Source organism: Cucumis sativus, chromosome 5, assembly GCF_000004075.3.
Source record: "Cucumis sativus cultivar 9930 chromosome 5, Cucumber_9930_V3, whole genome shotgun sequence".
NCBI classification, from domain to species: Eukaryota; Viridiplantae; Streptophyta; class Magnoliopsida; order Cucurbitales; family Cucurbitaceae; genus Cucumis; species Cucumis sativus.
Genome location: NC_026659.2, coordinates 833,141 through 858,278, shown reverse-complemented (window position 1 = coordinate 858,278; position 25,138 = coordinate 833,141). Strand labels below are relative to the sequence as shown.

Here is a 25,138-nt window from a genome sequence, read left to right as displayed (position 1 = left end):
TTATTTTAAAATTTTTTGTGTGATCTTTTATGGAATATTTATCGAATGTGTTTTTATAGAAGTGATTCTTATCATTTTCCATTTCTTTTTTTATATATATAGTGGTAAGTCATTAATTAACTTGTTTACATAGAGAATGAAAAAATATATCGTTTGCTTGCTGAGAGTTTGAGATTCGAACTTGAGCTACCTCGTTTGAAGTTATGATTATGTATTTATAAAGATTGTTGACTTAGAGTGTTCTCTAGGTTTTCGAGTTACATTATGATAATTAGACGACTAATTGGATTACAACAAGGTATGCTTATTGTTCTTCATGTTACAGATGTTCACAAGATCAACACTAACAACAATAGAATTAGGCTAATTTTGTGCAAGCTTGGACTCGCCAAAACTACCCCAAATTTATATTCACCTTTTTAAAAAGAAGAACTGAAAATGGCTATCAAGGCATTAACAAACACAAGGAAAAACATCTCACAAACATAGGAAACTCCTCCTCACCAAAACATCCCCCACATTTATATTCACCTTTTTTAAAGGAAAGATCCAAAAACGACCATTAAGACCATAACCAACACAAGGGAAAGATCCCACGACATGAGAAAAAACTGCAAAGAAAAGCTTATGCAAGGAAACAACATACCAAAATAATAAAAGAAGATTTTATTGTTACCATTTAGTAATTTTGGTGTTAAAAAAACAACTTCAAAAATACAAAAAAAGAAGATTTATTAAAATAAAATAAAAAAATTTAAAAGATATGGAGGAATAAAAATAGTATTTTAATTAAAAATGTATTAATTAATTTGTTAAAATAAAAAGTGAAATAAAAAGAGGGGAAAGGATAGAATGGTAAAGTTAAGTGAAGCTGAAAAAAAGGAAGGGCAAACCGCAAAAGAGGGAGTAAAAGTTTGTGCATTTCTTGAGCTGAGGAGGAGAGCCGTTGGATACGACTTTACATAGATCCCACTTGTGTCAAAAAGCTCATCAAAATATGAAAATGCTATAAAAACTCTTGTAGACAGATGCCTTCTTGATTGAAGCTAAGAATTTTGTGTTTGGAAATCTACCGTTGGTTAACAATATCTACTCTTTGGGTCTAGGCCTCTTGCATGTTACGAGCTTGATTAGGAATATAAGTACAAGATATTATGTTTAGACCTTTTGAATATTGTTTAGAATTTTCTTTACTCGACTAGATAGCTTGATCAAGACTATTTGAATTGTATGTGATTACGACGTTGTAATTGTACACATAAGATATGCAATTGTGATACAAGAAGCACTTGACTTTATATTGCCTTGAAAAACATAACCTAATTTTAGTTGTTTTAATATTGTAGAGATTCATTGAGAAAACAAGCTCAAAAGAATTAAATAAAAGGACTTGAAAGTCTTATAAAGTATAATAAATTTGAAAATTGGACTATTAAATAACTACTTTAGAGTTTGTAATCGACTATGAATTATTATCATTATTAAAGCTTTACTTAGTTTGGTGTAGTTTAAGTCTATTTCCTTGAATTAAGTTTTGGCTCACTAGAAATGAAATTGGATTGCATTAAATTGAACGATATAGGCATTTGATAGATCTTTCTTACATTCTAAATGAACGATAACATTTAAAAAATTTCAACGTGGTTTATAATTGATAGAGTTATGTTAGAAGTTATTAACATGAATAAACGAAAATGCAATTATTCAAACAAATTTTATCACCTAAATTCAAACCAAACGATTTAACCAAATGTACCACAAGCACTAGTCTTAATATTGTCAAGGCTGAATGAAATACAAGGAGTAAGCAGTTTCTCAAATAAACAGCTTGCAACTTGAGGGACTCGATGATGGTCGATGCAAGGAACTGTTTAAAATAGAGAAGAAAAATAAAAAAAAATTGCAAACGTGCGAAAGTCTATCTTGGGTTGTGGATTTTTCATATTTAAAGTATTTGTTTCATCAAGTTCTCATCACTGAATTTAGTTTATTGTTTACACCTAAAATAAAATAAGAAATACTAATTAAACTATCATAAATAACAGATTAGTAGATTAGTTGTCATACATGACTAGATAAAAAAACGTGCGTAATTGAATTATCCTAAGATCAATTCAATCATAAGTTACATTGGTTAGACTAATACTCATGTAATACAATTGATTTATTCGTATGTTAATTGAAAAAAGTGATAAGTTAGGTTAATTGTTTGAACATAAACAACATCAACTATTAGTCTTAGATTCGTAAGGTATAAATGTGAGATTAAATTCATACATTATATATATATATATACACAAATAGAATATATATTCAATTTAAGCAAGGATGGAATTTAGCATAAGCTTTTTTTTTTTATTAAAAGTAAAAGTTTGAACAAGGAATTCAAAGCGTTGAACGATACTAAGGCTAAGCATTCCGTCTCCCTTGATTGACTCGGAGCTTACTTTGGCGTGGACCCCTTACTTACGCGATGCTTCTCGTCTTCTCCCGCAACATCGCCCGCCGTTCCACGCATCATCATGCCTTAGTCTTAGTCACCCCATTTTCCAACCACTTTTTTTTCCCCCTATCTCTTCTTAATTATAAATTCTCTCTTTAAAATATTCTAATTTCAACCACCGTAAATATCAACACTTCCAAAATATTAATTTGGTTAAATCTTCCTTTTTCTTAAATAAAATATTAATTTGGTTTAATTTGAGAATAATCATATGGTGTTTAGGTTGGAAGTAGATTAGGATAGGAATGGACGGTTAAGATCCTTTTAACCACAACGCTACTTCCCTTGTTCAACACGGCTTTAAAGAACAAGTCCTCTCTCACTCCACTACGCCATTTAACCAACTCAAATCAAAAGAAACTTCTAGGAATCTAAAACGGAAACAAATAAATCCTTCCTCCCTATAAATTCCCTCTCCCATTCCCCCCAATTTTGCATCAATTTCCTCACCAACAATCTCTCTCAATTCAACAATTTCAACATAACCAAGATGAATTCCATGTTCAGTTTATTCGACGCCTTCGCTGCCGAATTCCTCCTCGGCAATTTCGTTAGGGCTTCCTCCTCTGTTCCTTCCTTCACTCCCAACAACAACAACGCCTCCCCCGCCGTTCCGAAGCCGCTGCCTAGTAAGAAGGAAGAAGAACCGAAATCCAAGAATTCGTTGATGAAGCCGAGGTTTGCTCTGGAGTTGGATGGTCTCAATTGCTTTGAGACTCTCGTCCCCAATTGAGGTTTTCGGATGAAATAATCAAAGATTCAATTCAACTCATATATTTTTTTTTCATTCATTCTTTCAGTTTAAGGGTTTAGAAGTTAGGTTATACGACGAAATTTGAGGATAATATTGGGAAACTAGAATTGTATTATAATACAAATCAGCCTTCTTCTTTTGGTTGGAATTAGATGATTGGATTCTGTTATACGCTGGAATTTGATATGAAATCTCTGATACTATATTCGTTAATTCATTGCTCTTGCTGGTTAATTATTGTTTCATATTTTTGAAGTATTGTGAATGATCTGGATGGATAATCTTAAGAGTTTGTTGTTAGAATTGGGAATTGTGAATTGTGAATTGTGAAAACGGTTTGTAATTGATAAAAGAATAATCGTAAATTATTACATTGATGGGAATTTGTTGGAAGTAACACTACGGAAAGAATATAATAAGAGAAGTTTGGGAAACATAAAAAGAAAGAATGAGTGGCATGGCGTGGCTCACAAATTAAGGAAAAGATAAAAGAAAAAAAAAGGTCATCTAACAAAAGATCAAATGTTTCCTAAATTCATTACAGTTTTATATTTTACACACCGATCGTAGTTGCCTTCAAAATATTAAGCTGCTATTGGAATCGAAAAGAAACAATGTAAAGTGTTACAATTCAATAATCATCCACCTCAAAATTTAGGGGGCTTTTGGAGAATGGTTATTGGGGTTAGGGTTACCTTCTTTTACGTTTATTATAACTCCTCTTTCCTCTCTTTTTTTTCAATCCCTCCCTAACTTTTCATAATCCACCTTTTTCAACATTCCATAGTTTCTTTTTTTAAAAAAAATTTATTTTATTTACGAAATTAATTTACCATTATGCTTAAATGTGCTCTTTTTTTTTTCTCTTTCGTCTTCCTTACTTTTATATATTTAGTTGGTTTATTATAATTTTTATCATATTTAATTATCATTTTTAATAAATTAAATATACTAGAGTTTAGAATATTAATTTTTTAAAATAATAATTTAACATCAAAAACTAAAATATTTTTAAATTGTTTTACGAAATTTGAAATTAATTATATTTAGAATACAAATTTATTTAGAAATTCAATAAATAAAAAAATTTGTTGGAAATTGGATTCAGAATACAAATTTATTTAAATATTTAGAATACAAATTTATTTAAAAAATCAATAAGTTATTTACATTTACGAAAATAAGATAATTTGGTAAATCAAATATACAAAATTCATATTGAATAAATACGAAGTTAAAAAAAAATATCTAACAAAATAAATTTTATAACACTATCTACATAATCTTTCTCTCAAACATATTTTATTATAATAACTTCCTACACAATCCTTTCTCCAAACACATAATCCTTTCTCCAAACACATAAACCTTTCATAACCATTTTCCTTCCATAATTGTTCCCCAAACACACTCTTCTTTTAACTATTATTTAAATTTTTCATTTTATAATTATTTTTAAGGATTAAAAACATTTTAGAAAGTAATTTTTTTAACACAAAACAACAATAGAGGGGATAATTACCTTTAAAAATAGACTTTGGTTTTTAGCTTTTATAAGAATAAATTCATTTAGTTTCGAAAACTGATTTTTCAAAATGTGTACTTTTATTTTAAATAATTATAGACATTTTTGAAACTTTTTTTAAAATATAAATATCATATAATTATTTTTTAAAAAATCAAACTTAAAATAAAAGAAATATCTTGAAAACTCTGGTGTTAAACGAGTACTGTTATAAATGTGGGATTAAAAAATTTGTTTTCAAAATTTAAAAACTAAAAACACATATTCATCCAAGATTAAAAAGTTAATTTTTCAAAATAAATTTAAGACAAACATATCACAAATAAGATTAAACTAATACGATCACAAATAGTGACTATTGATATATTAGTGTAATATTATAGTTTTGGAGACAATCAACAACCAAACTAACGTCTAATAATATAGAGAAAAGCTAATGGATTGGTTTTAATTTTATTTTCACTTTGTTTTCGAGAGGCCCTTTTGCTGATTTTAATTTTTGTTAGCTTTCCTTTTTCTTTCAAATATACATCTTACCACAATCATTAAAATACTATATCTAATGAAGAATTCATATTATATATATACACTATTCGTTTACTTTGGTTTTAATCCAAACTTTGTCGTGAATAAAAACTAAAAAGAACTCAAATTCTTTATTATGAAATAGAAGAGCTACTCCTTCTATTGTTATTATTAATTGATTTTGATATACAATTTCGCACTATCAAATATGGTATTAGAACCATAAAGTCCAATAGGTATTCTATCAAATAAAAAAAATTGTAATTCGATCTAGATTTATGAATCCGAAAGAGATGCGATGTTGAGGATATATTGAGAATCTCACATCAAAAAAACAAAGAGAACTCAAACTCTTAGATAGATGAACTAGTTAGTCTTTTTCAATGTCAATTGATTTTAAGATAAAACATTATACTATCAAATACTATTAGTAATGTTTATATTAGTATGAGAGAACACCACCATCTATCACCACCATAGAATAATATTTTTCTACAATTTAGTTCATTTTTGCAATACTTGAAAATGAAGAATCTAACTTTGAATAATAATGGAGAAGTAAAATTTGAATCCATAGGCAACCACATTGTATCCAAATTATGATCATATCATATCATATATAAAAAGTAAATAAAAGAATGTGATTATCATCTAATTTTGAAATTACACAAAACATAATCTAAGAATGTTGAAGGGAAACGATGACACCCAACTCCGGCAAGGTCTTGGGAGGCGACGGGGGCGGCTTGACGGAGAGAGGAAGTGGTAAAGCAAAAGGAAAAGGGAAGGGAGGATGGGAGGAAGGAGGAGGAGGAGGCTTTTTAGAGTACTTTATAATAAAATGAACAGCACATACATCAAATAAACCAAATAATGTATTCATCTTCCAATTTGATTTCATATTCTTCAATTTTCTTCTTCTTTTCAAGATGAGAGATAGAATTAGATAGAAATATTTTTATTTATATATATATATATAGACCCCCACACATTTTCCTAATTCCAATTACCTTTAATTTCCTTTTACTACTCGGAATAAGTTTTTTAGAATTTTGTTTAATAAAAAGATGTGGAAATTAGAAAATCCCTCGTAGGCTAAATCGAGAGATATAGAAAATCTCTCCCATTAGATATAAGATTAGAATTCCTTAATATTCTCGGAATTGTTTAAATTAAGAGTGTTTGAGATAAAGATAAGATGGAAGCAAACCTCTATAAATTTAACCAAACCCCCTATTTCCCATTCGTATCAAATCGTCATACGAAGAAACACGAGAAGACGAAGAACACCGATTTCAACCAAATCCCATCAACATGAATTCTTTGTTCGGCTTATTCGATTCCTTTGCTGCTCAAATCTTGTTCAACAAACCAATGCTTAACAAGAACAATGGCGGAACCCATAGCTCACAATCAAGAACCGATGACGGGCAGTCCAAGACCCAGGTGCCCACTCAACAAGACAACCGCTAGAGCTCTTCCATTGAAAGCCCTTTTCCTCCGTTATGAATTCCTCATCCACTCATCTTGTTAGTTATAATTTTCATGTTATCAAGTTTTAATTCTGCCTATTTCTTTTCATCAGTTTTTGAATTTATCCATTTTTGCTATGTTTGTAATTCTTTAGTATTTTATCAAGATGAGCATTTATATTATCAATGAAGTTAGAGATTTTAATTTTTAACTATGAGTTTATGACTTACTTTATTAAGTTGTCACATATTGCTCTTTGTAAATCGATCGTCACTTACCGTTTACGAGGGTATAACCTCATATGTATATATATATAATGCAAAAACTTCATTAATAAAATTTAGAAGAGAAGATATTGAAACAAAGAACACATAATAAACTAACAATGTGAATGGTTTGATGGTGAACTTGGACAGCCATGTCCTCCGAGTTCTTGTGTGAGTTGATGCAGTAGCAGTATGCTCAAACAGTAAAATATTTAGATTAGATTGCTCAAATAATATTTATATTACAGAAGGCAGTAGTTGTGAAAGAGACAACATATTCTCCAAGATTGAACAAACCATATTAAAAACTAATGGCAACTTTTGTCATGTGGAATGAGGATTATTTCATTTATTTTTATAATCTGATTGAACCCCTCCAACCCATTTAACAATAGATAGTAAAGTAAAAACAATAACTATAATAAGAAAAGTTGTTGCCTTCATGGACCAAAAATGAACTTTAAACAAAAAGAACTTCATAGAGTAATATTCAAGTCAAGAATACACAAGATTAGAAGACTGTTGTATATATTATGAACATCAGATATTAATTCTTTATATTTAACAAGAACAAAGTTACTATATTCAGGTGGGTCCTGGGGGGAAGTAACGATTTGTAAAAGAAGATGGCCACAAAAATTTAATAAAATACCGACCCAACATTGCTTCTTACTTTCCCCTATTTATTCTACAAACACTGATCACATCTCAAAATAACAGGAAGATGAGATGAGAAAAAGAAAAATACAACCATACAACAATGTTCATGAGGCCTAATTTTTTTCTTTTTTTAAATCTTTTCAACTCTTTTCTCTTCTTCCCCAATTCTAAAGCTTCTTTTTCTTTTTACAAACTCAAGAGGGAAAAATTAAGAATTTTACCACCTTCAAAGCTTTTTCTTCGAAGGGGTTATATATGTGTCAAGAAACCAATGCTAAGCTGAAGCTGATTACGAGATTTGTTGTGGTGATGATCATCTCTTTCCGATGTTTGAAAATCTCCTGGCAACACCGAATACAACTGCTTTTGTTAAGAGGCCGTGATCGAGGCTGCAAGCAAGGGCAATTGCTCCACCAACGATAAGCAGCTTAGGCAAGTTCTTCCCTGCTGGTTTTTCCAAGGGCTCTTCTAAGGCTTTGTTGTCTGAGGAATCATCAGACGCATCTTCTGAGCATCTCAAATAGTCAATACTGACTTTTGTGTTGATATTAGCCATTAGAGCACAGTTTGAAAGTGGGGCTTCGGTTGCCCTGTGCTTTTGATATGAACGTAAAGCAGGGTCGATCTTCTTGACAGCTCCCCACATCCCTTGTCTGACTCCGAGCTTTGCAATTTCCCATGGAATACCCATGTCTTCGTGGTGAAATAATAACACCTCACACGCAGTCAGCTGGCTGTTCCCTTTTCTCGATTCAACTGATCCATTTATGAGCAAATGCAAGAGGTATTTAGTTGCAATTTTATATCAGAAAGCTACTTAAAACTAGAGTATTACTCAATATATTGAAATTTTTGGCAAAGAAATGTCTAACACGTTAAAATAAACAAGATACTTAAGAACTTAGCTACCTGCACGGATGCACCAACTTGAATAGTAAAGGTCAACACGTTTTGGCTTATTCTGTCTAGGTATTGAGGAACATGGTATGCCCTGAATCAAGAGAAGCCAAGAAAAACTATTATTTCCTGAAAATCGAGTTTTAAACGCGCAAGTATTCCTGCATAATTGAAAACTAATTACAATTTAACCTGCAAAAGCGTGCGTGCAGTATTTAAAAAGACTCAACTTCAACAAGATTTCCATGGATGAATGAGAAAACAGAAACAGAAGAAAAGACGAAATTGAGAGGTAGGTACACCAGCATAGTATGTCTTACCTTCGTCACACAATAATACGACTGTCCCGATTCCCAGATTCTTCTTCCAATCACATATTCTCGATCACTACAGAAGAATGGGAACTGCAGGAACAAAAAATCAATGAGAAAAGGATGCAAACAAGATTAAAATTTTGAGACCAAACGTGCGTGAAAGAAACAAACTTCACTCACCTTGCGCACCCAGCGGACAGCCATGGTTCCTGTGGCAGAACAATCTTCCAAAGTTTGAGCACTAATAAGCATGTCATCCCATTTCTTTCTGAATTCATCATCCCAAAAGAAGTCCCTTACCATCTGAGGGGTTGCATCCTCAAAAACTGTTCGACTTCGATATTGCGGAGGCCCCGTCTGGCAAAAAACACAAGAAATAACACCTTCATACATTAGAAAAAACTTGACACAATTGTCTTCATCTAACATTCTGAAAGTTTTGGCTAATCATTATGGAAAATTGGTTACAAACCGAAAAGGGCAACAAAACAAGGGAATAAAGTAATGTAGTGAATAGCTAGATCGCTACCTGGGGGTCTCTCCGCCATGCTTGATAGCTCATGGTAGCAGTAGAACGATCCATCATTTGAATCCATGAAGGGCCTCCATCTTTCTCCTCAACAAGCCTATATAAATTCTTTAAATCCTCCTCAGTTAACCGGGCTAGTTTCTCGCCTTCTAGTTTTGATGAACTGTGGTTACGGATATGTATCAGCGATTAAATATACCATATCATAACCTATCAGCTTAAACTTTGCAATAAACTCCAGCATCGAAACAAGCCTATACCTTTCGACCATTTCAATCAAAACTAATACACGCTCAACTAGTTTCATAATAATTTTAAAAATTGTGGTGATAGACATATGTCTAAATAAACGAAATACCTCATAATTTAATATCTTACATTTCAAGTTCAATGCTACAAACAACAATTGCCAATGGGAAACCTAGACGTTTAAATCAAACACAAAATTACAGAAGGAACTTCAAATTCGAGTTTTGTCACTTGTTCTTGATGCAATTAAAAGCAACAAACCTGGAAATGGAAGGGGTAGGTGAGTCAGCTAGAGCTTCTTTTTCATCTCCACAATTTGACGTCAAATTCAAGCATCTGGGTAGCTGAGTTTTCAAGGAATTCAATCTAGAAATTGATCCCACAAAGCAAGACGACGACGGCAAATTATCCTTCAACTTTGAAGAATTGAACAAATCTCTTCCGGAATTTGCCCATTTAGGTTTCCAAATCCATCCCACCAACACCCCCACAATAATCCCCACCCACAAACGAGCAACAAACATCAGAACCTTAAACACTAAATCGTAGATAGTGGAAGCCTCCGCCGTTTCCAAAACGTACGAATCCACCGCCATAGCCCTCAAAATCAAGAAAACCAAATGACCCACAAAGCCAAATAGCGAATGGAATACGAAAGAAAAACAAATTTGGGTAAATGGGTTCCAGAGCCAACAAGAAAAAAGAAAAAAAAAAAAAGAACAGAATCGAAAGGAACCAAGAGAATCAAACCAACTAAGAAACGGAGTAAGAAACGGAAAGGGATCAAAGAATACCGGGATTCGGATATAATTTTATCCCCGTTTTTCCCTCTTAGATTCTTCAAAGGCGCAACAGAAGATCATAAAATGGATAAGAATCCAGAGATAAGCGGTGAAAAGAAGACGCGCGCCCTTGTAAGGACCAGATAAATTTTTATGGTTATAGAGCAAAGTTTGGGGGCAAAAACCAATAACAAATCAACTCTAAATATCTCTCAATCTCCTTGCTTAAATATAGAAAATGAAAAGAAAAAAAAAAAGGGTTAATGGGATGAAGGATTTCGGCCGAACTTCGGCTGAAAAGCCAGATGGGTATGGTCGGTCGCTCTCTAAATCGCCATTAAAATGGCTATTCCAATTCCCAAGATAGTGATTGATCGTGTTTTCGTCGCCGCGTTTGTATTTTTCACGTTTTGAAACTTAATTACTTTCTTCGTCTTCTTCCTCGTTTTTCAACTCTCTCAATTTTTGACTAAAATTTTCGTGAGTCGTATTGTTTTAGTGTGTGTTTTTTGTTGTTGATTAACAAAGTTTGCCTTTCTTTTCTTATGAATTAATAAAAACATACAAGTTTTCTTCCTTATACTAATCCCTCTTTTTTAGGATTTTCATATTTTTTTCCTCAAGTAAAATATGGATAAAAGTAAATCTATTGATTAATATAGTTGAGCGGTTCTAATGGGATACTCGACCATACATTATAGACTAAATTCTTACTAATGGATAAGTTTGAAAACCTTAACTTAACTAATCAATTTTGTTCCTCAAATTTCACTTCAACCATCTACTTAGTCTCATATACTTCGAAACTTTCTTTATCGAATTAATCAAAAGTTTATATTAAAATTATAATAGAAATGTCATTGATGTCGATACAAGTTTGTTTAAACTATAGATAAAAGGTCATATATTTGATGATGAAAGAAAAACAAGTAGCTAAATAGACATAAAGTTATATTTTAATTTAGAAACTTAAACATATCTATTTCTAAATCTTGTTTTTTTTAACTAATAATTTTGTTTATCAATATGTTTCTTAATCCTTCAAATGTTTTAACTTTTTCTTCCCAAAAGCCATATTATAATTACGTTTAAAAGCAGCAAAAGATGATCATGTTCATCAACCAACAAAAATGCATTATTAGTCTACAAACATTAATAATTCTTTCTAACTCATTCGAAGTCAAAATTTACCTTCATTTCAAACAAGTTTATTCTCAAAAATATATATATTTCCAAACACATAAATGAAACAAAAACAAATTTTCAAATTTTATTCTTTTGTTATTGTATGGTAAATATATTAAGTTTGACATGGTATGAACTTAGCTTTATTGATTCAATAAGGCTGCTCTCTCTCCCTTGAAGGTCAGATTGAATAAAGGGTTTGAAAACCAATAACTTTGACTCTATGAAACACATAAAATATTGAAGTTTGTTGGTGGAATTAATGTTAATTAAGCTCATATATTATTGGATTACAATTAACTTTGTAATAATTAAATACTAATTAGACTTAGTCTTCATCAATATTAATCTTTTGAACACCAACATGATTACTACAACCAATAACTCTTAAACCCTTTTCATTCCTTTTTAGCATGAGAAACACATGTGTACTTTACATCCAAAATGTTATAAGAGTTTTAAGAAATAATAATTTGAGAGGTAAAAAGATATTGCCAAAATAGCTTTGAAAAGCTTTATCAATTAGAAAATGGAATTCTAACTTAGATGCTTTCTTATAAATAATTCAAATGTTCTATCTTGGAATGAATTGTTAATACTTTACCTTAATTGAAAATTAGTTGTGTATTATCTTGTTACAATAATTTATGTATATTTGGAAAAGCATACCTTAGTTTATATATATTAATGAAGATATGTATAGCTGTGGGTCAATTGTCTCTTGCAAATTCTATATTAAAATAAATCATGCCTATGCAGATGTTGTCTTTAATTATACAATTAATTAAAAATCTTGCAATTTGTAAACTTAAACATAGATTAATTAGTTAAAAAAGATAAATAAATAAACTTTGATTTTGTTTTTTAAATCTTCCTCAAATTGTTTGAGGTTTCAACGACAATCTTCTCATCTTAAATTCAAAGTTGTGAACTTTGGTCACTTTCCTACCTTTTTCCTTCACACTGTATATATATTGTGGCTACCGGGAAAGAATAATTTACACGAAACTATATGTTATTCAAATTCAAATATTTCAATACAAATTTAGGTTCTGGTTACGATGTAGTTTGCTTTTAAAAAATTAAGTCTATAAACACTACTTTTATCTCTAACTTTCTTCCTTTGTGTTATCTATAAGACTATATTTTACCGTTGGTTTAAAAAATCAAGTCAAATTTTGAAGAAAAAAAACCGTTTTTAAAAAAATTGTTTTTGTTTTCGAAGTTTTTAATGTTCAATACATTATTAGGAATATTTCTTTTTCAATTGAAAATTAGGGATTTAAACGGACTGTAACCCATATTTTACGAGTTGGATTGTCGGATTGTATTTTTTTTTTTAATTTCCAATCCAACTATCGTTTCGAAAACCAAACGATAGTTTACCCTTTTATGTGATGGTTTAGCTTTCTATCTTCAAACTATCGTTTACTTCTTACATGGTCAATTAATTGTCCATATGCTACACGATTGTTCAACAAAATACTTGTAACTTTACTTTTATTAAATAAATAATAAAATGTATAATATATTATTAATTCAGATTAGAATTGGGTTGAACGGAATTTTTCAACCTCCAACCCATCCTAAAAAAAACCAAAATTTTCAATTCAACCAAACTCAACTCATATAATATGAGTTAGATAGTTCGAGTTGTTGGATTATTTCCGGTTGGACTAACATCCCTGTTCAAAACTAGCAATAAGAGATGTATATATAGAAAAAGGAACTCACAACTTTAGCAAAAAGGTCCCATCATCCATGGACAGATGAAAATTATCAAATTGCTATTCAATGAAATTTTGTGCATAATAACCTTTTTTTTAAGTGTGAAATTATGAAGGTTTAAACACAAGATTAGACACAAAATCTAAAATTTAATGAGTTGTAATTAAATACTTCTTATAGTTAAAATACATATTAATTTGGTAAGAGAACGCTACAAAGAATTTGTCATAAAACTAAAAAGAAGAATCAAATAGGTAAGTAAAATTTGGCCAAATTAGGTAGAGAAGAATTGAAGATTATATTCATTAATTCAACAATTTTATTGTTATCGTAATAAAATTCTAATTAACTCTCATTCTTCCAATACAAAAAACACTCTTAATCTTAATACTTAGTGACGTTTTCATTTCAAATCAAAGCAAACAATTTCAATAATTTTGTAATAACCATTTCAGGCTTACTTCCATTACAACCAAGCAAGTAAAGAAGATTAAAGAAAGTGAAAAATATAATTCTCATTGTAACATATTTCCAATATTGATAAAGATAACAACCAAAATCTGAATTTCATATAAGTAATGAAACCACTCGAAGAACTTTTTGAAAGTGTGGTTATGAAACCACTTCAAATAAAACAAAACAAAATAATTGTTTACATTCATTTGTCAAAATAATGAACTCAAAAAGACCAAAACAAGAAAATGCCACAGCCCATCAAAGAGAAATGTACTACCGTCCACTATTTGTGAGCTTTCTAAACGTTTTTTCTCTGTCTTTTTACCAAAACTAATGGTCCACAATCACATTGTTTCACTTACCCATTGTATTGCATGCCTCTTTGTTTGGGGCCTATATGGTACTACATTTCGCGTGGTCGATAATATCTTTTCAAGTGATTAATTTAAGAAAAAGATTGATCATTAATTAAGTGATTGCAGAGAGTTTGCATAACTATAATGGATTGATTTTTGTAATCTGTCTCTCGAACCCAACTTATTTCATGAATTCAAATTTTCAAGCTATTTTAAGTGGTTGGGTTAAAGTCTAACACTCTTAATTAGTTGAAACAGAGAAAACTTCCATAACTTTCAATTTTAAACAATGTGGGATAAGAGAGAAATAAATGAACAGAGACACCACATGCCATAAATGTCTCTCACTTTCAAAGGGGCATACACATCAATCCAATCCCACAAATTTTGGTCAAAGATTTAATCTACACTTTCCTTTCATCTTCCACCTTCTACCCTTTTTGTGGCTTTCCCACCCTCAACATTTTAAACATTACCCAAACTCAAATCATTATCACAATTAAGCTTTGATCTCAATACCAAACTTCAACTAAAATTAAAGAAGAAGAAGAAGAAGAACAGGAAGTCCTCTATTTCCAAAACAGATGAAACCCATTAATTAAATTAATCAACAGCCACTGCCTTGTAATAATGAATAATAAGCAAAAAATTGGGCAGATGGGGTTGGTTTGTGAACATTAGTGTGGGTTGATGACTTGATAATACGAACAGATAATCTACAAATATACAGTGACAAAAATAAATATATCAAATGCAAAGGCTTTTTTTCTAAAAACTAGTATGCCAAATAGCCTCATCACCTTCCCCACACCTCTGATGAACTTCCTCCATTCTCTCTACTGATTTGCAAATCCCACTACAACTCCAATCAAATGATGCTGCGCATGGATTCCCAGCTTGAGCCTTCCACTCACAATCTACAACATCCACAGTTTTAACCAAATCAATTTCATCAAAACAATTCGACAAAATGTTTTTGCATTTAGTTAGTTTTGATGAAATGAAATGTAGTATTATCAGAAATTGAATCAAGATAACTCTTCCATGGGGTTAGATTTTTGGATTGGCAAAACATATTTTGACAAGATGAGGTAGAACTTTGAAACAAAACCAAGTAAGAGGAAGGGAATAGTTGTTATCTTACCAAGTGGAGTGCCACAGCAAAGGCTCCTATCATCAATGTGTTCCACGTCTAGTCCAATGAACCATGAACCCAGGGAAACATCTTCATTTGCAAATTTATGTAGTATAGGCCTATAGTAAAAGAAAAATCTTCTTGTAAGTCAGCCACATTATTGTTAAGGTTACGTTTGATAACTTTTTGGTTTGTGAATAATAAACTTGTAAGCACTACTTTCACCTCTTGGTTTCTTTGTTTTGTCAAAATGTTTACATAGGAAATATGAAGACTAAAGTAAACAAATTATGAGAAAACAAGCCTAATTTAGGTTAATAAACAGGGCCGAGTCTCTGAAAGGACTTGCCTATTAACTGAAATGTAGGTGGCCAAATCTTTGGAGATGGCATAAATTTGCCCAGTTGCATGTCTAAAATACTTGTTGCCTTCCTCACCAAATTTCCAGTATTCAGGTTCATGGTACTTTACCCCTCTGCAAAGAATTTATGGTGTTTCATATTTGATGTAACATTCCTGCAAACTAACATTCTCAAGTATAAAGTACTTAATTTGCTTACTTTTGAGCAAGAACTGGGCCCGACTTCATGCAACCAATATAAACGCGTGGTTTTGATCTATGACGGGCCAAAGTAGAGCCTACCATACCTGTGAATTTCCAATCAGTTTAGTTATGGAGGACAATCTCAACATTCTACCTCCAACATAAACACAAACATGCCCTCTCAAAAGTATAGAGTCAATAATCCAAGAATGTAAGAATGCTAACCAAGATTTATGTGAACATCGTCATCTACTTTGATAAAGAAATCTGCATCCCACTTAGCAACTGCTGTTGAGAAGTATATTTGGGTTTTTGAGGATAATTCATGATATCCTTCTATGTGGTTCTGTAAGAAAACAATCAAAGTTTAGAGGTACATTTAACGACAAGTGTGTTATTTCGAATAGTAAGTGCACAATGTGCATAAACCAAAGTAAATTGATACGTTAAGATGCATGGGAGTTTACTATGCTAATTTATGTTGATGGAAGAAAAGAAAGTACATATTAACTACTTTAGTTTTGAATATAGCAACGCCTTGAAACAACAATTAGTTATGTATTAGTGTTAGATCAAGTACAAGACCAGCTGGCACATTATAGTTAACATGTGGTGGTTACCATCTTTTGAAAGCTCTGGTTGAGAGGAGTTGGAGAAAATTTGACAACGATATTAAGATAATTAGAAATTCAAGCTCCAAGAGTGCACTTCCCCTCAAATCCCCCACCCCCCACCCACAAGCTGGGAAAGGGAGCTTTCCTCAACTATGGAGGTAATGCTGATAGGAATAGATGTCTTAAAAACAGAATGAATGGTTCGTGGCTTTATCAAGCATTGTACAAGTCTCCAGAAAGAAATTGCAGAAGTTAGGTATTACTAGATTCCTGAAGAGTTTATTTATTATTGCCGAATAGTTTATGGATAATTGAATGGTGTTACAAAAAATCTTGTAGTGGCCCTCACAAGTCTGGTGAGATACACCCTTGGCCCAATCTCCATATAACTCAAGGATTGTGCATAATTATATATCTCGTCTATAACAAATATCGGGAATTGAGGAGATTATCTTCTACAAAGCTCCATAGCTCAAAAACAAAAAAAAACCCTTGAACTACCATACCATTAAATATGAAAAAACGAATATAGAAAACCTTCCCCTGAAGCTGCAGATTGCTTGACAAAAGATCAAACTTCAGATTGATAACAGGAGGAGGAATCAACAATTTGTTCTATGCTCACAATGAAAAACTACGATACTTTCATTGGCTATAAATACTAGACTAGAGAAAGGAATGTGTGACTTGGTCCAATGATGTCTGTTACTAACATCTCAAACAATTGCTAGACCTCGTCTTTCTGTATCTGCATCTGAGGGTACCCTAAAAACATTTGTATGGTCCAAATTCACATAGGTGAAGTCCTGCATGTGTATAAATACAATGCCAAATTGCTCAAGTTGGTTGTATTTCACTTTAGTTGCGTAATTTGCATGGATGCAAAACCAAACTCTTAAGAATGTCCCTTGTTCAGTGTTGCCAACATAGTTGCCATGCCTAGTGTTCCCCACAAAACACTATCGTACTATGCCCCAGGTTAAAACTGCATACTTCAGGAAGTCTCAGCTATTCTTAATACGAGTAAGAGCATGACCCAGTTACAAACACGAAACACCCTCTGCTCATACTAGTTTAACCATCCACACATATTCTCCTGCAACCAACATTGGGATGTTAGCTTGTCTTTAAGGGTTTCGAGGGATAAAATTACATTTGACTGAAAAACCTATCATAAATATCATTTGATGGACTTCAAATTTTCCTTCACATGTGGATGTGTGTCAACGTGATTTGAGATAAAATATGACTCAGCTACTTCTGTAGTAAACTGAAGACCCTCGAGGTCATCTTCCTACAATGCTCTCATTTTTTTTAAGAATTTACAAGGAGCACCCCGATGTTCTCTTCGCTTGGGATCTTATGGAACTCCCTTTCATAAATCCCTTCCTCATTTCATGCAATACAGCTTCCAGTAACTCCTCAACAGAACCAATTAGCTCTTCCATGTTCTTATGCTTCCCTTTTGGCATTGCTAGAAATGATTTTCTCTTATATCAAAGTTGATAGAAGTCAAGAATAGTCAAAAATTAGAATTACAAGAGGTAAAATGTACAAATCTTTGCAAGCATTCAAGAGAATTAGACTCTCCCCTTCTCTCAATTACATTGTAATTCCATAGCTTATTTTTATTATTAATATCAGTTAATGACTGTACATAACAAAATGCAGATTAATTAAGCCAACCTCCCTACACCCACAAGAGCCTTACCAGTTGCCAACAGTAAGTAACTCTCTCTTCCCTCTCCTCACATTTGTGAAATGCACCTACGCCCTATTTGAATCACAATATTAATAGTTACTTACCAGTTTTAGAAAATCCTTATGTTGCACCTCCTCTGCATCAACTGCACGATCCAACACCCCACCAGGAGTTGCACTGAGAACCATAGCATGCTAAATTAACTATGAAATTATGAAGCATGAGATTTTGCAATAAAGAAGCTTCATCATTAAACTCAATGCATGCGTTCATGAAAACTCTACCTATGTCCAATGACAAAGCGTATTATAATTCCCTTCTCCACCTCCAGCTTCCTTAGTTCTTCACCTAAATTAAATATAACACTTGTTGTAAGGAACAAGTTTGATGATTCAATATCAGAAACAGTTGCAACAGAGTGACTATGCTATGATTGAACCTTGAGGCATCCATGTTTCTCTAATGGAGTCTCTTCGCTTTCTACTGCTGAAGGCTGTAATGATTCCCATAACAAAGAAAACCTTTGGTCGCTCCTTCAAAATCTTGGCTCCAGGCTCTGTAACCATAGGAGATCCTTCATCGTTATCCGCTTTAGAAGCTCTAGCTGCAGCTAGCTGCACCTCCAATGATGAGATTGTTTTGTCTAATGTCCTGAAAAACTCATGTCGCAGTATGCCTCAAACTTAGGAATAATAATATGACCTTATCAACAATTTATTGTGCCTCATTACGTTTGAGATATGATTACAAGGAAACAGCAACATTTCTTGGATAGTGCATATACAGCCAAGAGACTGAAACTTACATGATAACATCATGGGTTTGTGATACTTGAGAAAGAATATCAGCCTGAAAGGAAGCTTCCTGTGATATGAACACAGTCATCAAGATATTGCTTGCTGTTATGGAAAATTTGTAACATCAATATACTCTAACTTGCCTTCTTCTCACAATTAACAATGGGGTGAGAAGTTTTTGATTGGACTTTATCTACAGATGCCTCCTCGTCTGTTTCAACTGGATCAGGCACGGCCCAAAACCTGTAAGACAAAAATTTAAAAATAACAATAATAAATCGATCTACCAACTTACATAACTAAGTGGATAAAATTTCGTAGCATGGAGAAGATATTGGAAATATGAACCTTTTTAACAATAATTAACAATATGTTCAATATTATAAATATAATTTCAGTATAGATAAAAATTCAAGGCTCAGAAGGAACAGCTGCTACGAACAATTCCATTCTTTGACAAGAAATCTAGGTAACTATCAGAGCACAAGGAACTCACTTACTCTTTACTCATTACATCAAGAAAACAGGCATTACCTAAGAGTCTTAGACCATCCCAAAAGTAAGAAAAGAAAAGAACCGACATTGCAGATCTGCCCTGTGAACCCATATTTGGAAGTTTTAAGTTTGTAAAGCAAAAATGAAAGTTATCTATGTTCACTCATTACTTCTCATTATCAGATTCAAAAATCTACGTGCTTCACTGCTTGCAGGAAAATAATCCTTGTAAAGTTCCGGAAGTACTGACTTAGAATTTCTTCCATAAAACCGTTACCAAAATAAGTAAGAGCCATGAATACTCAATTCCAAAGTCGTTAAATGGAATTTGGATTCACAAAGGCACATCAATGTCCATCCCAGCTTTAGAATTTTGGTACTCTGTTTTCAGACTCAGTAAATAAAATTCGAACTTGATACTGACAATCTAACCATCCAAAATGTTGTGCTTTGGTGCAATAGATCTCATGAGAGCACCACTATCTAACCAAAAAACGGAAGTTTAAAAGATAAAACTTTCTTGCCAGCGACAAAACAAGAAATAGTTCTCACAATTTTCTGCTGCCTAGCAAAAAAAATGCCAGAGAACGATATGAATGTAAAGTAATCTACATCTACAGCCCAAAGAAGAAATCAGAAACAGGAATCTTCTGCGATTAGCCAGAAATTTGCTACACCCAACACCAAAAGATCCAGTTTCAGGAAGTTCCAAATGCTAAAAGAAAGAACAAAAAAAAAAAAGGCTTCACAAATCAAAGAAACCCATGCAGCCTAAAGACAATTTCCCTTCCACTTCTACATATTCTGCATCCGATCAGCCAAAATTTCTCAAAAGAACAGCTCAAGAACACAACCCACTATCCTCATTCAAAATGCCAACACCCCAACACGAACAAAAACATCCCATTCAGTACAAGATCTCAAAGAAGAAGAAGAAGAAGAAAAAAGTACCTGTCGACAACAAAAACACCCAGGAAGAAACTAGCAATGCAAAACAAAAAAACCCATCTGGGAGAGAAGCCATTAGTGGGCTTATGAGGTCTGGCGAGACCCATTAGAGCCCAGAAGCTTCCCAAGCTCAAGAAAACGCCTCCAGGCTATTTATTATCTTGAGATAAAAAGCATGAAACAGAAGAATCCAATTGAACCCATCAAAGAAGAAGGCAAGAAAATTAGTATCTCCAAAAGAGAAAGAGGATAGTGATTGCCTTCAAAACATAGGGAATTGAAAAATGGATTTTGGTTCGGGGTGTTGTGTGGTGTGTTCAGAGGTTATGGGCAGAATCGAAATGGTAGAAGAATGTGATTAGAAATACGATTATGGGTGTGTATGTTTGAATCGCCTGGGTCACGGGAATGTGAAAAAATAGTATATTCATAAAAAGAAATTGGACTTGGGTCTGTTCTGCCCCCACCTACCCGTAGCCGTCAAGCTTGTCAAGCGGTATCTGAAGCAAACAGCAGATGTCAACAAATAAAAACCTCTTTTTCTTTTCTTTTCTTTTCTTTTCTTTTCTTTTTCTTTTTCCTTTTCTTTTTCTTTTTTCTTTTTTAATTTCATTTTCAAACCTATATTATAATTTAAAATAACTCAAAACTATTTTTAGTACTAAGATGTGATTCTTAATATATATATTTTTTTATCTATTTGATTCTTTAACTTTCAAAATCATAAAGATATACATTTTTTAATTATTTTTAAAAAGTAAAATAAAAAATACATATTTATCAAACACAAAATTAATTAAAATTGGAAAGTATTAATAGATGCATAGTATGAAAGAAAATTAAAGTTGGAATTTTTTTTATTATTGTTTTGATTAAAGCTTAAGAATACACATAAAGTTTAGAGCACATGCAAATAAGTGGATGAAAAGAATAAAGATTATAAAAAAAAAGGAGAGAGACATTTTTATACTTTTCTTAATAACTTTGATTAAAGTATTTTATTTTGAGTCTCGATGCAGTATGTTCTTCTACACATGCCTAACACTTTGTTTTCGATTTCTTTTTATTTTTCAAGGTTGCCTTACCCATACCTTGTTTGTAAGATAAATATTAAATTACCACTCAAATACTTCAACTATATAATTAAGAAAAATCTTAACTACTTAAAAATAAAAATATTTAAATTAGACTCACGTTCATATATATCTATATCATATGTCATTTTCTCTTCATATCATAAATTTTCTATGTTCGTTTGTATGAAACATCATGCTAACTATAAAGTATATTTTAAGTGTTAGATAGTACACATGAACTTTAAAAACTTTAAAAAAATATTCTTCAATGTCAAAAAAGAATTTATAAATTTTTTTAATATTAATTTTGTTTCAAAATCATCATTAGTGTTTTATTAAGTTTTAAAAGTAATAATTCAACTCTAGACTTAAAAAAAAATACTCTTACTATTAACATACGAATAAAAATGATAAATATCTCATTACAAAAATATATGTTAATGTATAAATTAAAGTTACATTAGTACCATTCCCTTATAAAAACAAAGTGAAAAAAAAATGTTCTCATTGTTTACATGTATGTTTTTTCTATTTTTTCTCCCTTTCGTACTTCAGTTTATGATCATACACTTTTCTATTTTTTCTAACAGTTCTTTTCTCTTGTTCTTCATTTTGTTAATTGTTTGACTTTTGTTTATCACTTTAAAAAGTAGTTATTTTAGTTATATAGATTATAGGAATGAGAAAGATGATAACAAAAGCATCAAAGGAGTTTTTAGGGTTTATATGTTTTAGCAAAATAGTGTAATACTCGAATACATCGTTTTGTTTTCTATTAATATCATCATTTGTCATCGAGGTATTTGATTTTCTTTTATCGTATAACAATATTGAAAATGCATATTTGTTGTCATCTCATGTGTGTTGTGGTTGTGATATCTAAATTTGCTCACAAGTAATTAAGGTTACTTAAATGCCATTAAAGGGCACACTTTACTTAGTTTGGGTGGATTAAGTGCTATTTTTCAAGAGTTAAAAGAGTGAAGGAGTTAGATCTATTTTTCGAGACTAGTTTGCTTCACAAAGTGCTAGTTCTAACGGTTATATTAGAAGTCACTTTTTACGTTAGTTCAATAGTCAAAACAGAACTTAGACATTATTCAACTAGTTTTTAGTGGAGAACAGTGTTGGATTTTGACAAAATACTAGAAGAATAGTTGTCCCGCATTTGAAAGTTCAAACAATATAAAAATGATCTTCACCCATCTAAAAATGAAACATGCCAAACTTGTGAGTGAATTCTTTCCGAAAAGGTGATTTGTGTCATTAATAAATGTAGCTAACCTAATCTAAACCAATTAAACTCTCACACCCTCTTATTTACTCCTCCATGCTAATGATCCTAATAGATTGTTTGGTTGGGTTGATAAATTCTCTTTAAAAGTTATCAAGTTTTCCAATTTTTGCCACCTAAGTTGTTTTCTTACAAAGAGGGAAAAAAATGATGTTATTTCTTGTATGCATTTATTGATTTGATTCTCAACTAACCCTTCAATTTGAGTACTCTATATGTAATAATAGTGTTAAATATGTATCTCCTACTTATACAACATACCTACATATGACCAACTATACAAACAATAACCATTACATTCAAGAAGAAATAAAAATACAACTATGATTTTAATAAATATAAATGCATATAAATAAATACAAATTCACTATCAAAAATAGAAAAATTGATAAAGTTGTTGGTTCATTTTATTAGTTACCTCACACATTTTGTTTGAAGAAATGTTCATGCAATACACTCTCTTTCTAACTTGATTTATTGATTTTGAGAAACATCCAATACTTTATTACATTCAAACAAATTTTTTTATTGAGTTTTGTTTCATAGAAAAAAAAATTACAAATATTTGGACTTATTACGTAATTTGTTTTCCTTCTTTTAGGGTAAGAAAATATGAATGGATTGAAAAGGATTTGAAATCAAACTTTATATCAATTTCCTTTTAAATATTTATTTTCCGAATTTAGTTTTTTATATGATAGCCTAAGTCTCCATCATAAGAAACAACATTAACTATAACTATGATAATAATAATAAAAAAGTGGATGTAGATTCACCCATATTTTCCAACTTTATTATTATAGACATTGTTGGTCAAATTATTTATTTTAAGGTTTATATTAAAATTAATCTACTAAAAAACACCTAGAATGATAGATCAAAATAAACCCTATATTTTTTTATCATTCTTGTTTCAAAGTTGGTTGTTTTAGTGGTTGAAATTAAATTTTGAAACGATAATAAATAAGTTCATGATCAGTAAACTTTAGTTTATATTTCAAACTTACCTGTCTAATAAATTCCTATATTTTGTATCACAACTTATCAACTTTGTGCAATAAATTTTTTAACGATTTTTTCTTATTTTTTTTAAATATATAACATATCAATAAAATATTTATAATTTCGAAAATAAAAAAAAAAGTTCATATCCACGTGCTCACAATAAAAATTATAAAAGATGCTAGATCATACTGATTTAGATTTGGTATAAAATTTAAAGATTTTTTTTTAAAGATTGTTGCCCACACTACCCAAATACTTTTTGGTAGATTTTGCTTAAGATTTGAGTATCTGAATTTAAATAATTTTATTTCTTAAACATATGTACCGAAATAAAACGATATTATCTTTATATGCAAATCTTGTACTCTTTTAATGTGTTGTTTGGTTCAATCTTTGAAAAAAATAGTTGGATATTGGTACATGATTTTATACCGTATATTGGTACATGATGGGTTGACGGTTATATTTTCTTTTTTTTCTCTCTAAATTTTTATTTAATATATATATATATATTTGGAATGGATGGAATTCATATTAAACATAATATTGAAAAGAGAGAGACTTCATTATATAAAGAGTAGCCGACAGTGACCGGAAGAATCTAAACCCATCACCATCTCCGACGGGCAGAAGCAGGGATCTACAAACACGGCAACCAATTTGAAACTCAACAATCCACGTATCCTAACACTCCTTATGGAAGACATGGAAGAGCAATAATTACTAATCTCTCTCATTATCTCCAATCACTCCATTTCACACAAACAGATCGTACGTACAAATCCGTCTTTCTTCACCTTCACCATTTCGCCCAAATTTCATCCTCTGTTTCGCAACAAAATCCAAGTTTGGGAAGATGAATTTGTTGTTAGTGATAAAGGAAAGAACAAAGAATGTACCATTGGCAATGATGGGCAAACAAGAGAGGTGTGGTGTGGCTAAACTTATATGGTTTTGTTTGGTGAAAGGTTAAAGCTAAGAAGGCCAAAGACAAAGGAAAACGTATAGAAGATGGGATAGGTGTAGACGATGATGGGAAACAACGAGTCAATGCCAATGCTAATGAATGGGCAGAGGTGAAGCGGTCGTCTATGGCTGGAGAAGGGCAGATATATGTGAAGCGATATGAGGTGGACGAAGGTGGAGGCAAAACAATTTAGCAAAGGCAAAATAATTCATAAGATTGTTATTAAAAGATTTGAACATTAATGATATATATTTTTACTCTAAATAGAATAGGATACTTTTCAAAAATAAAATACAAATTGCAAGAGTTTTTTTGGCATGTAATGTTTTCAGTGGTTATTGCTTTGGAAGCCATTAGCA

General features: G+C 31.5%; 3 protein-coding genes across 3 annotated transcripts; 1 reads left to right on the top strand and 2 right to left on the bottom strand.

The window, feature by feature from the left end:
* The first annotated feature begins 2,892 nt into the window (after positions 1-2,892).
* LOC105435432 lies at positions 2,893-3,491 on the top strand. Its single transcript, XM_011656372.2, has one exon. It carries the CDS (start codon positions 2,994-2,996, stop codon positions 3,234-3,236), a length of 243 nt encoding a protein of 80 aa, XP_011654674.1. The 5' UTR covers positions 2,893-2,993; the 3' UTR covers positions 3,237-3,491.
* A 4,057-nt stretch (positions 3,492-7,548) lies between these two features.
* LOC101209462 lies at positions 7,549-10,291 on the bottom strand. Its single transcript, XM_004145828.3, has 6 exons — positions 9,957-10,291; positions 9,447-9,609; positions 9,098-9,274; positions 8,924-9,007; positions 8,616-8,697; positions 7,549-8,462 (listed from the first exon to the last, which is right to left on the bottom strand). The coding sequence occupies exons 1-6, from the start codon at positions 10,289-10,291 to the stop codon at positions 8,020-8,022; spliced, it is 1,284 nt and encodes a 427-aa protein (XP_004145876.1). The 3' UTR covers positions 7,549-8,019.
* A 4,461-nt stretch (positions 10,292-14,752) lies between these two features.
* LOC101209707 (beta-1,6-galactosyltransferase GALT31A) lies at positions 14,753-20,894 on the bottom strand. The gene is made up of 11 exons (XM_011656371.2): positions 20,441-20,894; positions 19,138-19,237; positions 19,003-19,061; positions 18,637-18,848; positions 18,482-18,545; positions 18,302-18,374; positions 16,107-16,227; positions 15,898-15,985; positions 15,687-15,812; positions 15,347-15,456; positions 14,753-15,119 (listed from the first exon to the last, which is right to left on the bottom strand). Exons 1-11 carry the CDS (start codon positions 20,542-20,544, stop codon positions 14,971-14,973), a joined length of 1,206 nt encoding a protein of 401 aa, XP_011654673.1. The 5' UTR covers positions 20,545-20,894; the 3' UTR covers positions 14,753-14,970.
* Positions 20,895-25,138: the final 4,244 nt, after the last annotated feature.

Bases quoted from the DNA above. Each gene is read 5' to 3' on its own strand.
- LOC101209462 (XM_004145828.3), bottom strand. From the start codon at position 10,291: ATGGCGGTGGATTCGTACGTTTTGGAAACGGCGGAGGCTTCCACTATC. The intron at 8,698-8,923 runs GTAAGACATACT...CTCTTGATTCAG, and splicing joins CGTATTATTGTGTGACGAAG to GGCATACCATGTTCCTCAAT. The intron at 8,463-8,615 runs GTAGCTAAGTTC...TAAATGGATCAG, and splicing joins AAGTTGGTGCATCCGTGCAG to TTGAATCGAGAAAAGGGAAC.
- LOC101209707 (XM_011656371.2), bottom strand. From the start codon at position 20,544: ATGGGTCTCGCCAGACCTCATAAGCCCACTAATGGCTTCTCTCCCAGA. The intron at 19,238-20,440 runs GTACTTTTTTCT...TTTGTCTTACAG, and splicing joins GGTGTTTTTGTTGTCGACAG to GTTTTGGGCCGTGCCTGATC. The intron at 18,375-18,481 runs GTAGAGTTTTCA...TATGGTTCTCAG, and splicing joins CGCTTTGTCATTGGACATAG to TGCAACTCCTGGTGGGGTGT.
- LOC105435432 (XM_011656372.2), top strand. From the start codon at position 2,994: ATGAATTCCATGTTCAGTTTATTCGACGCCTTCGCTGCCGAATTCCTC.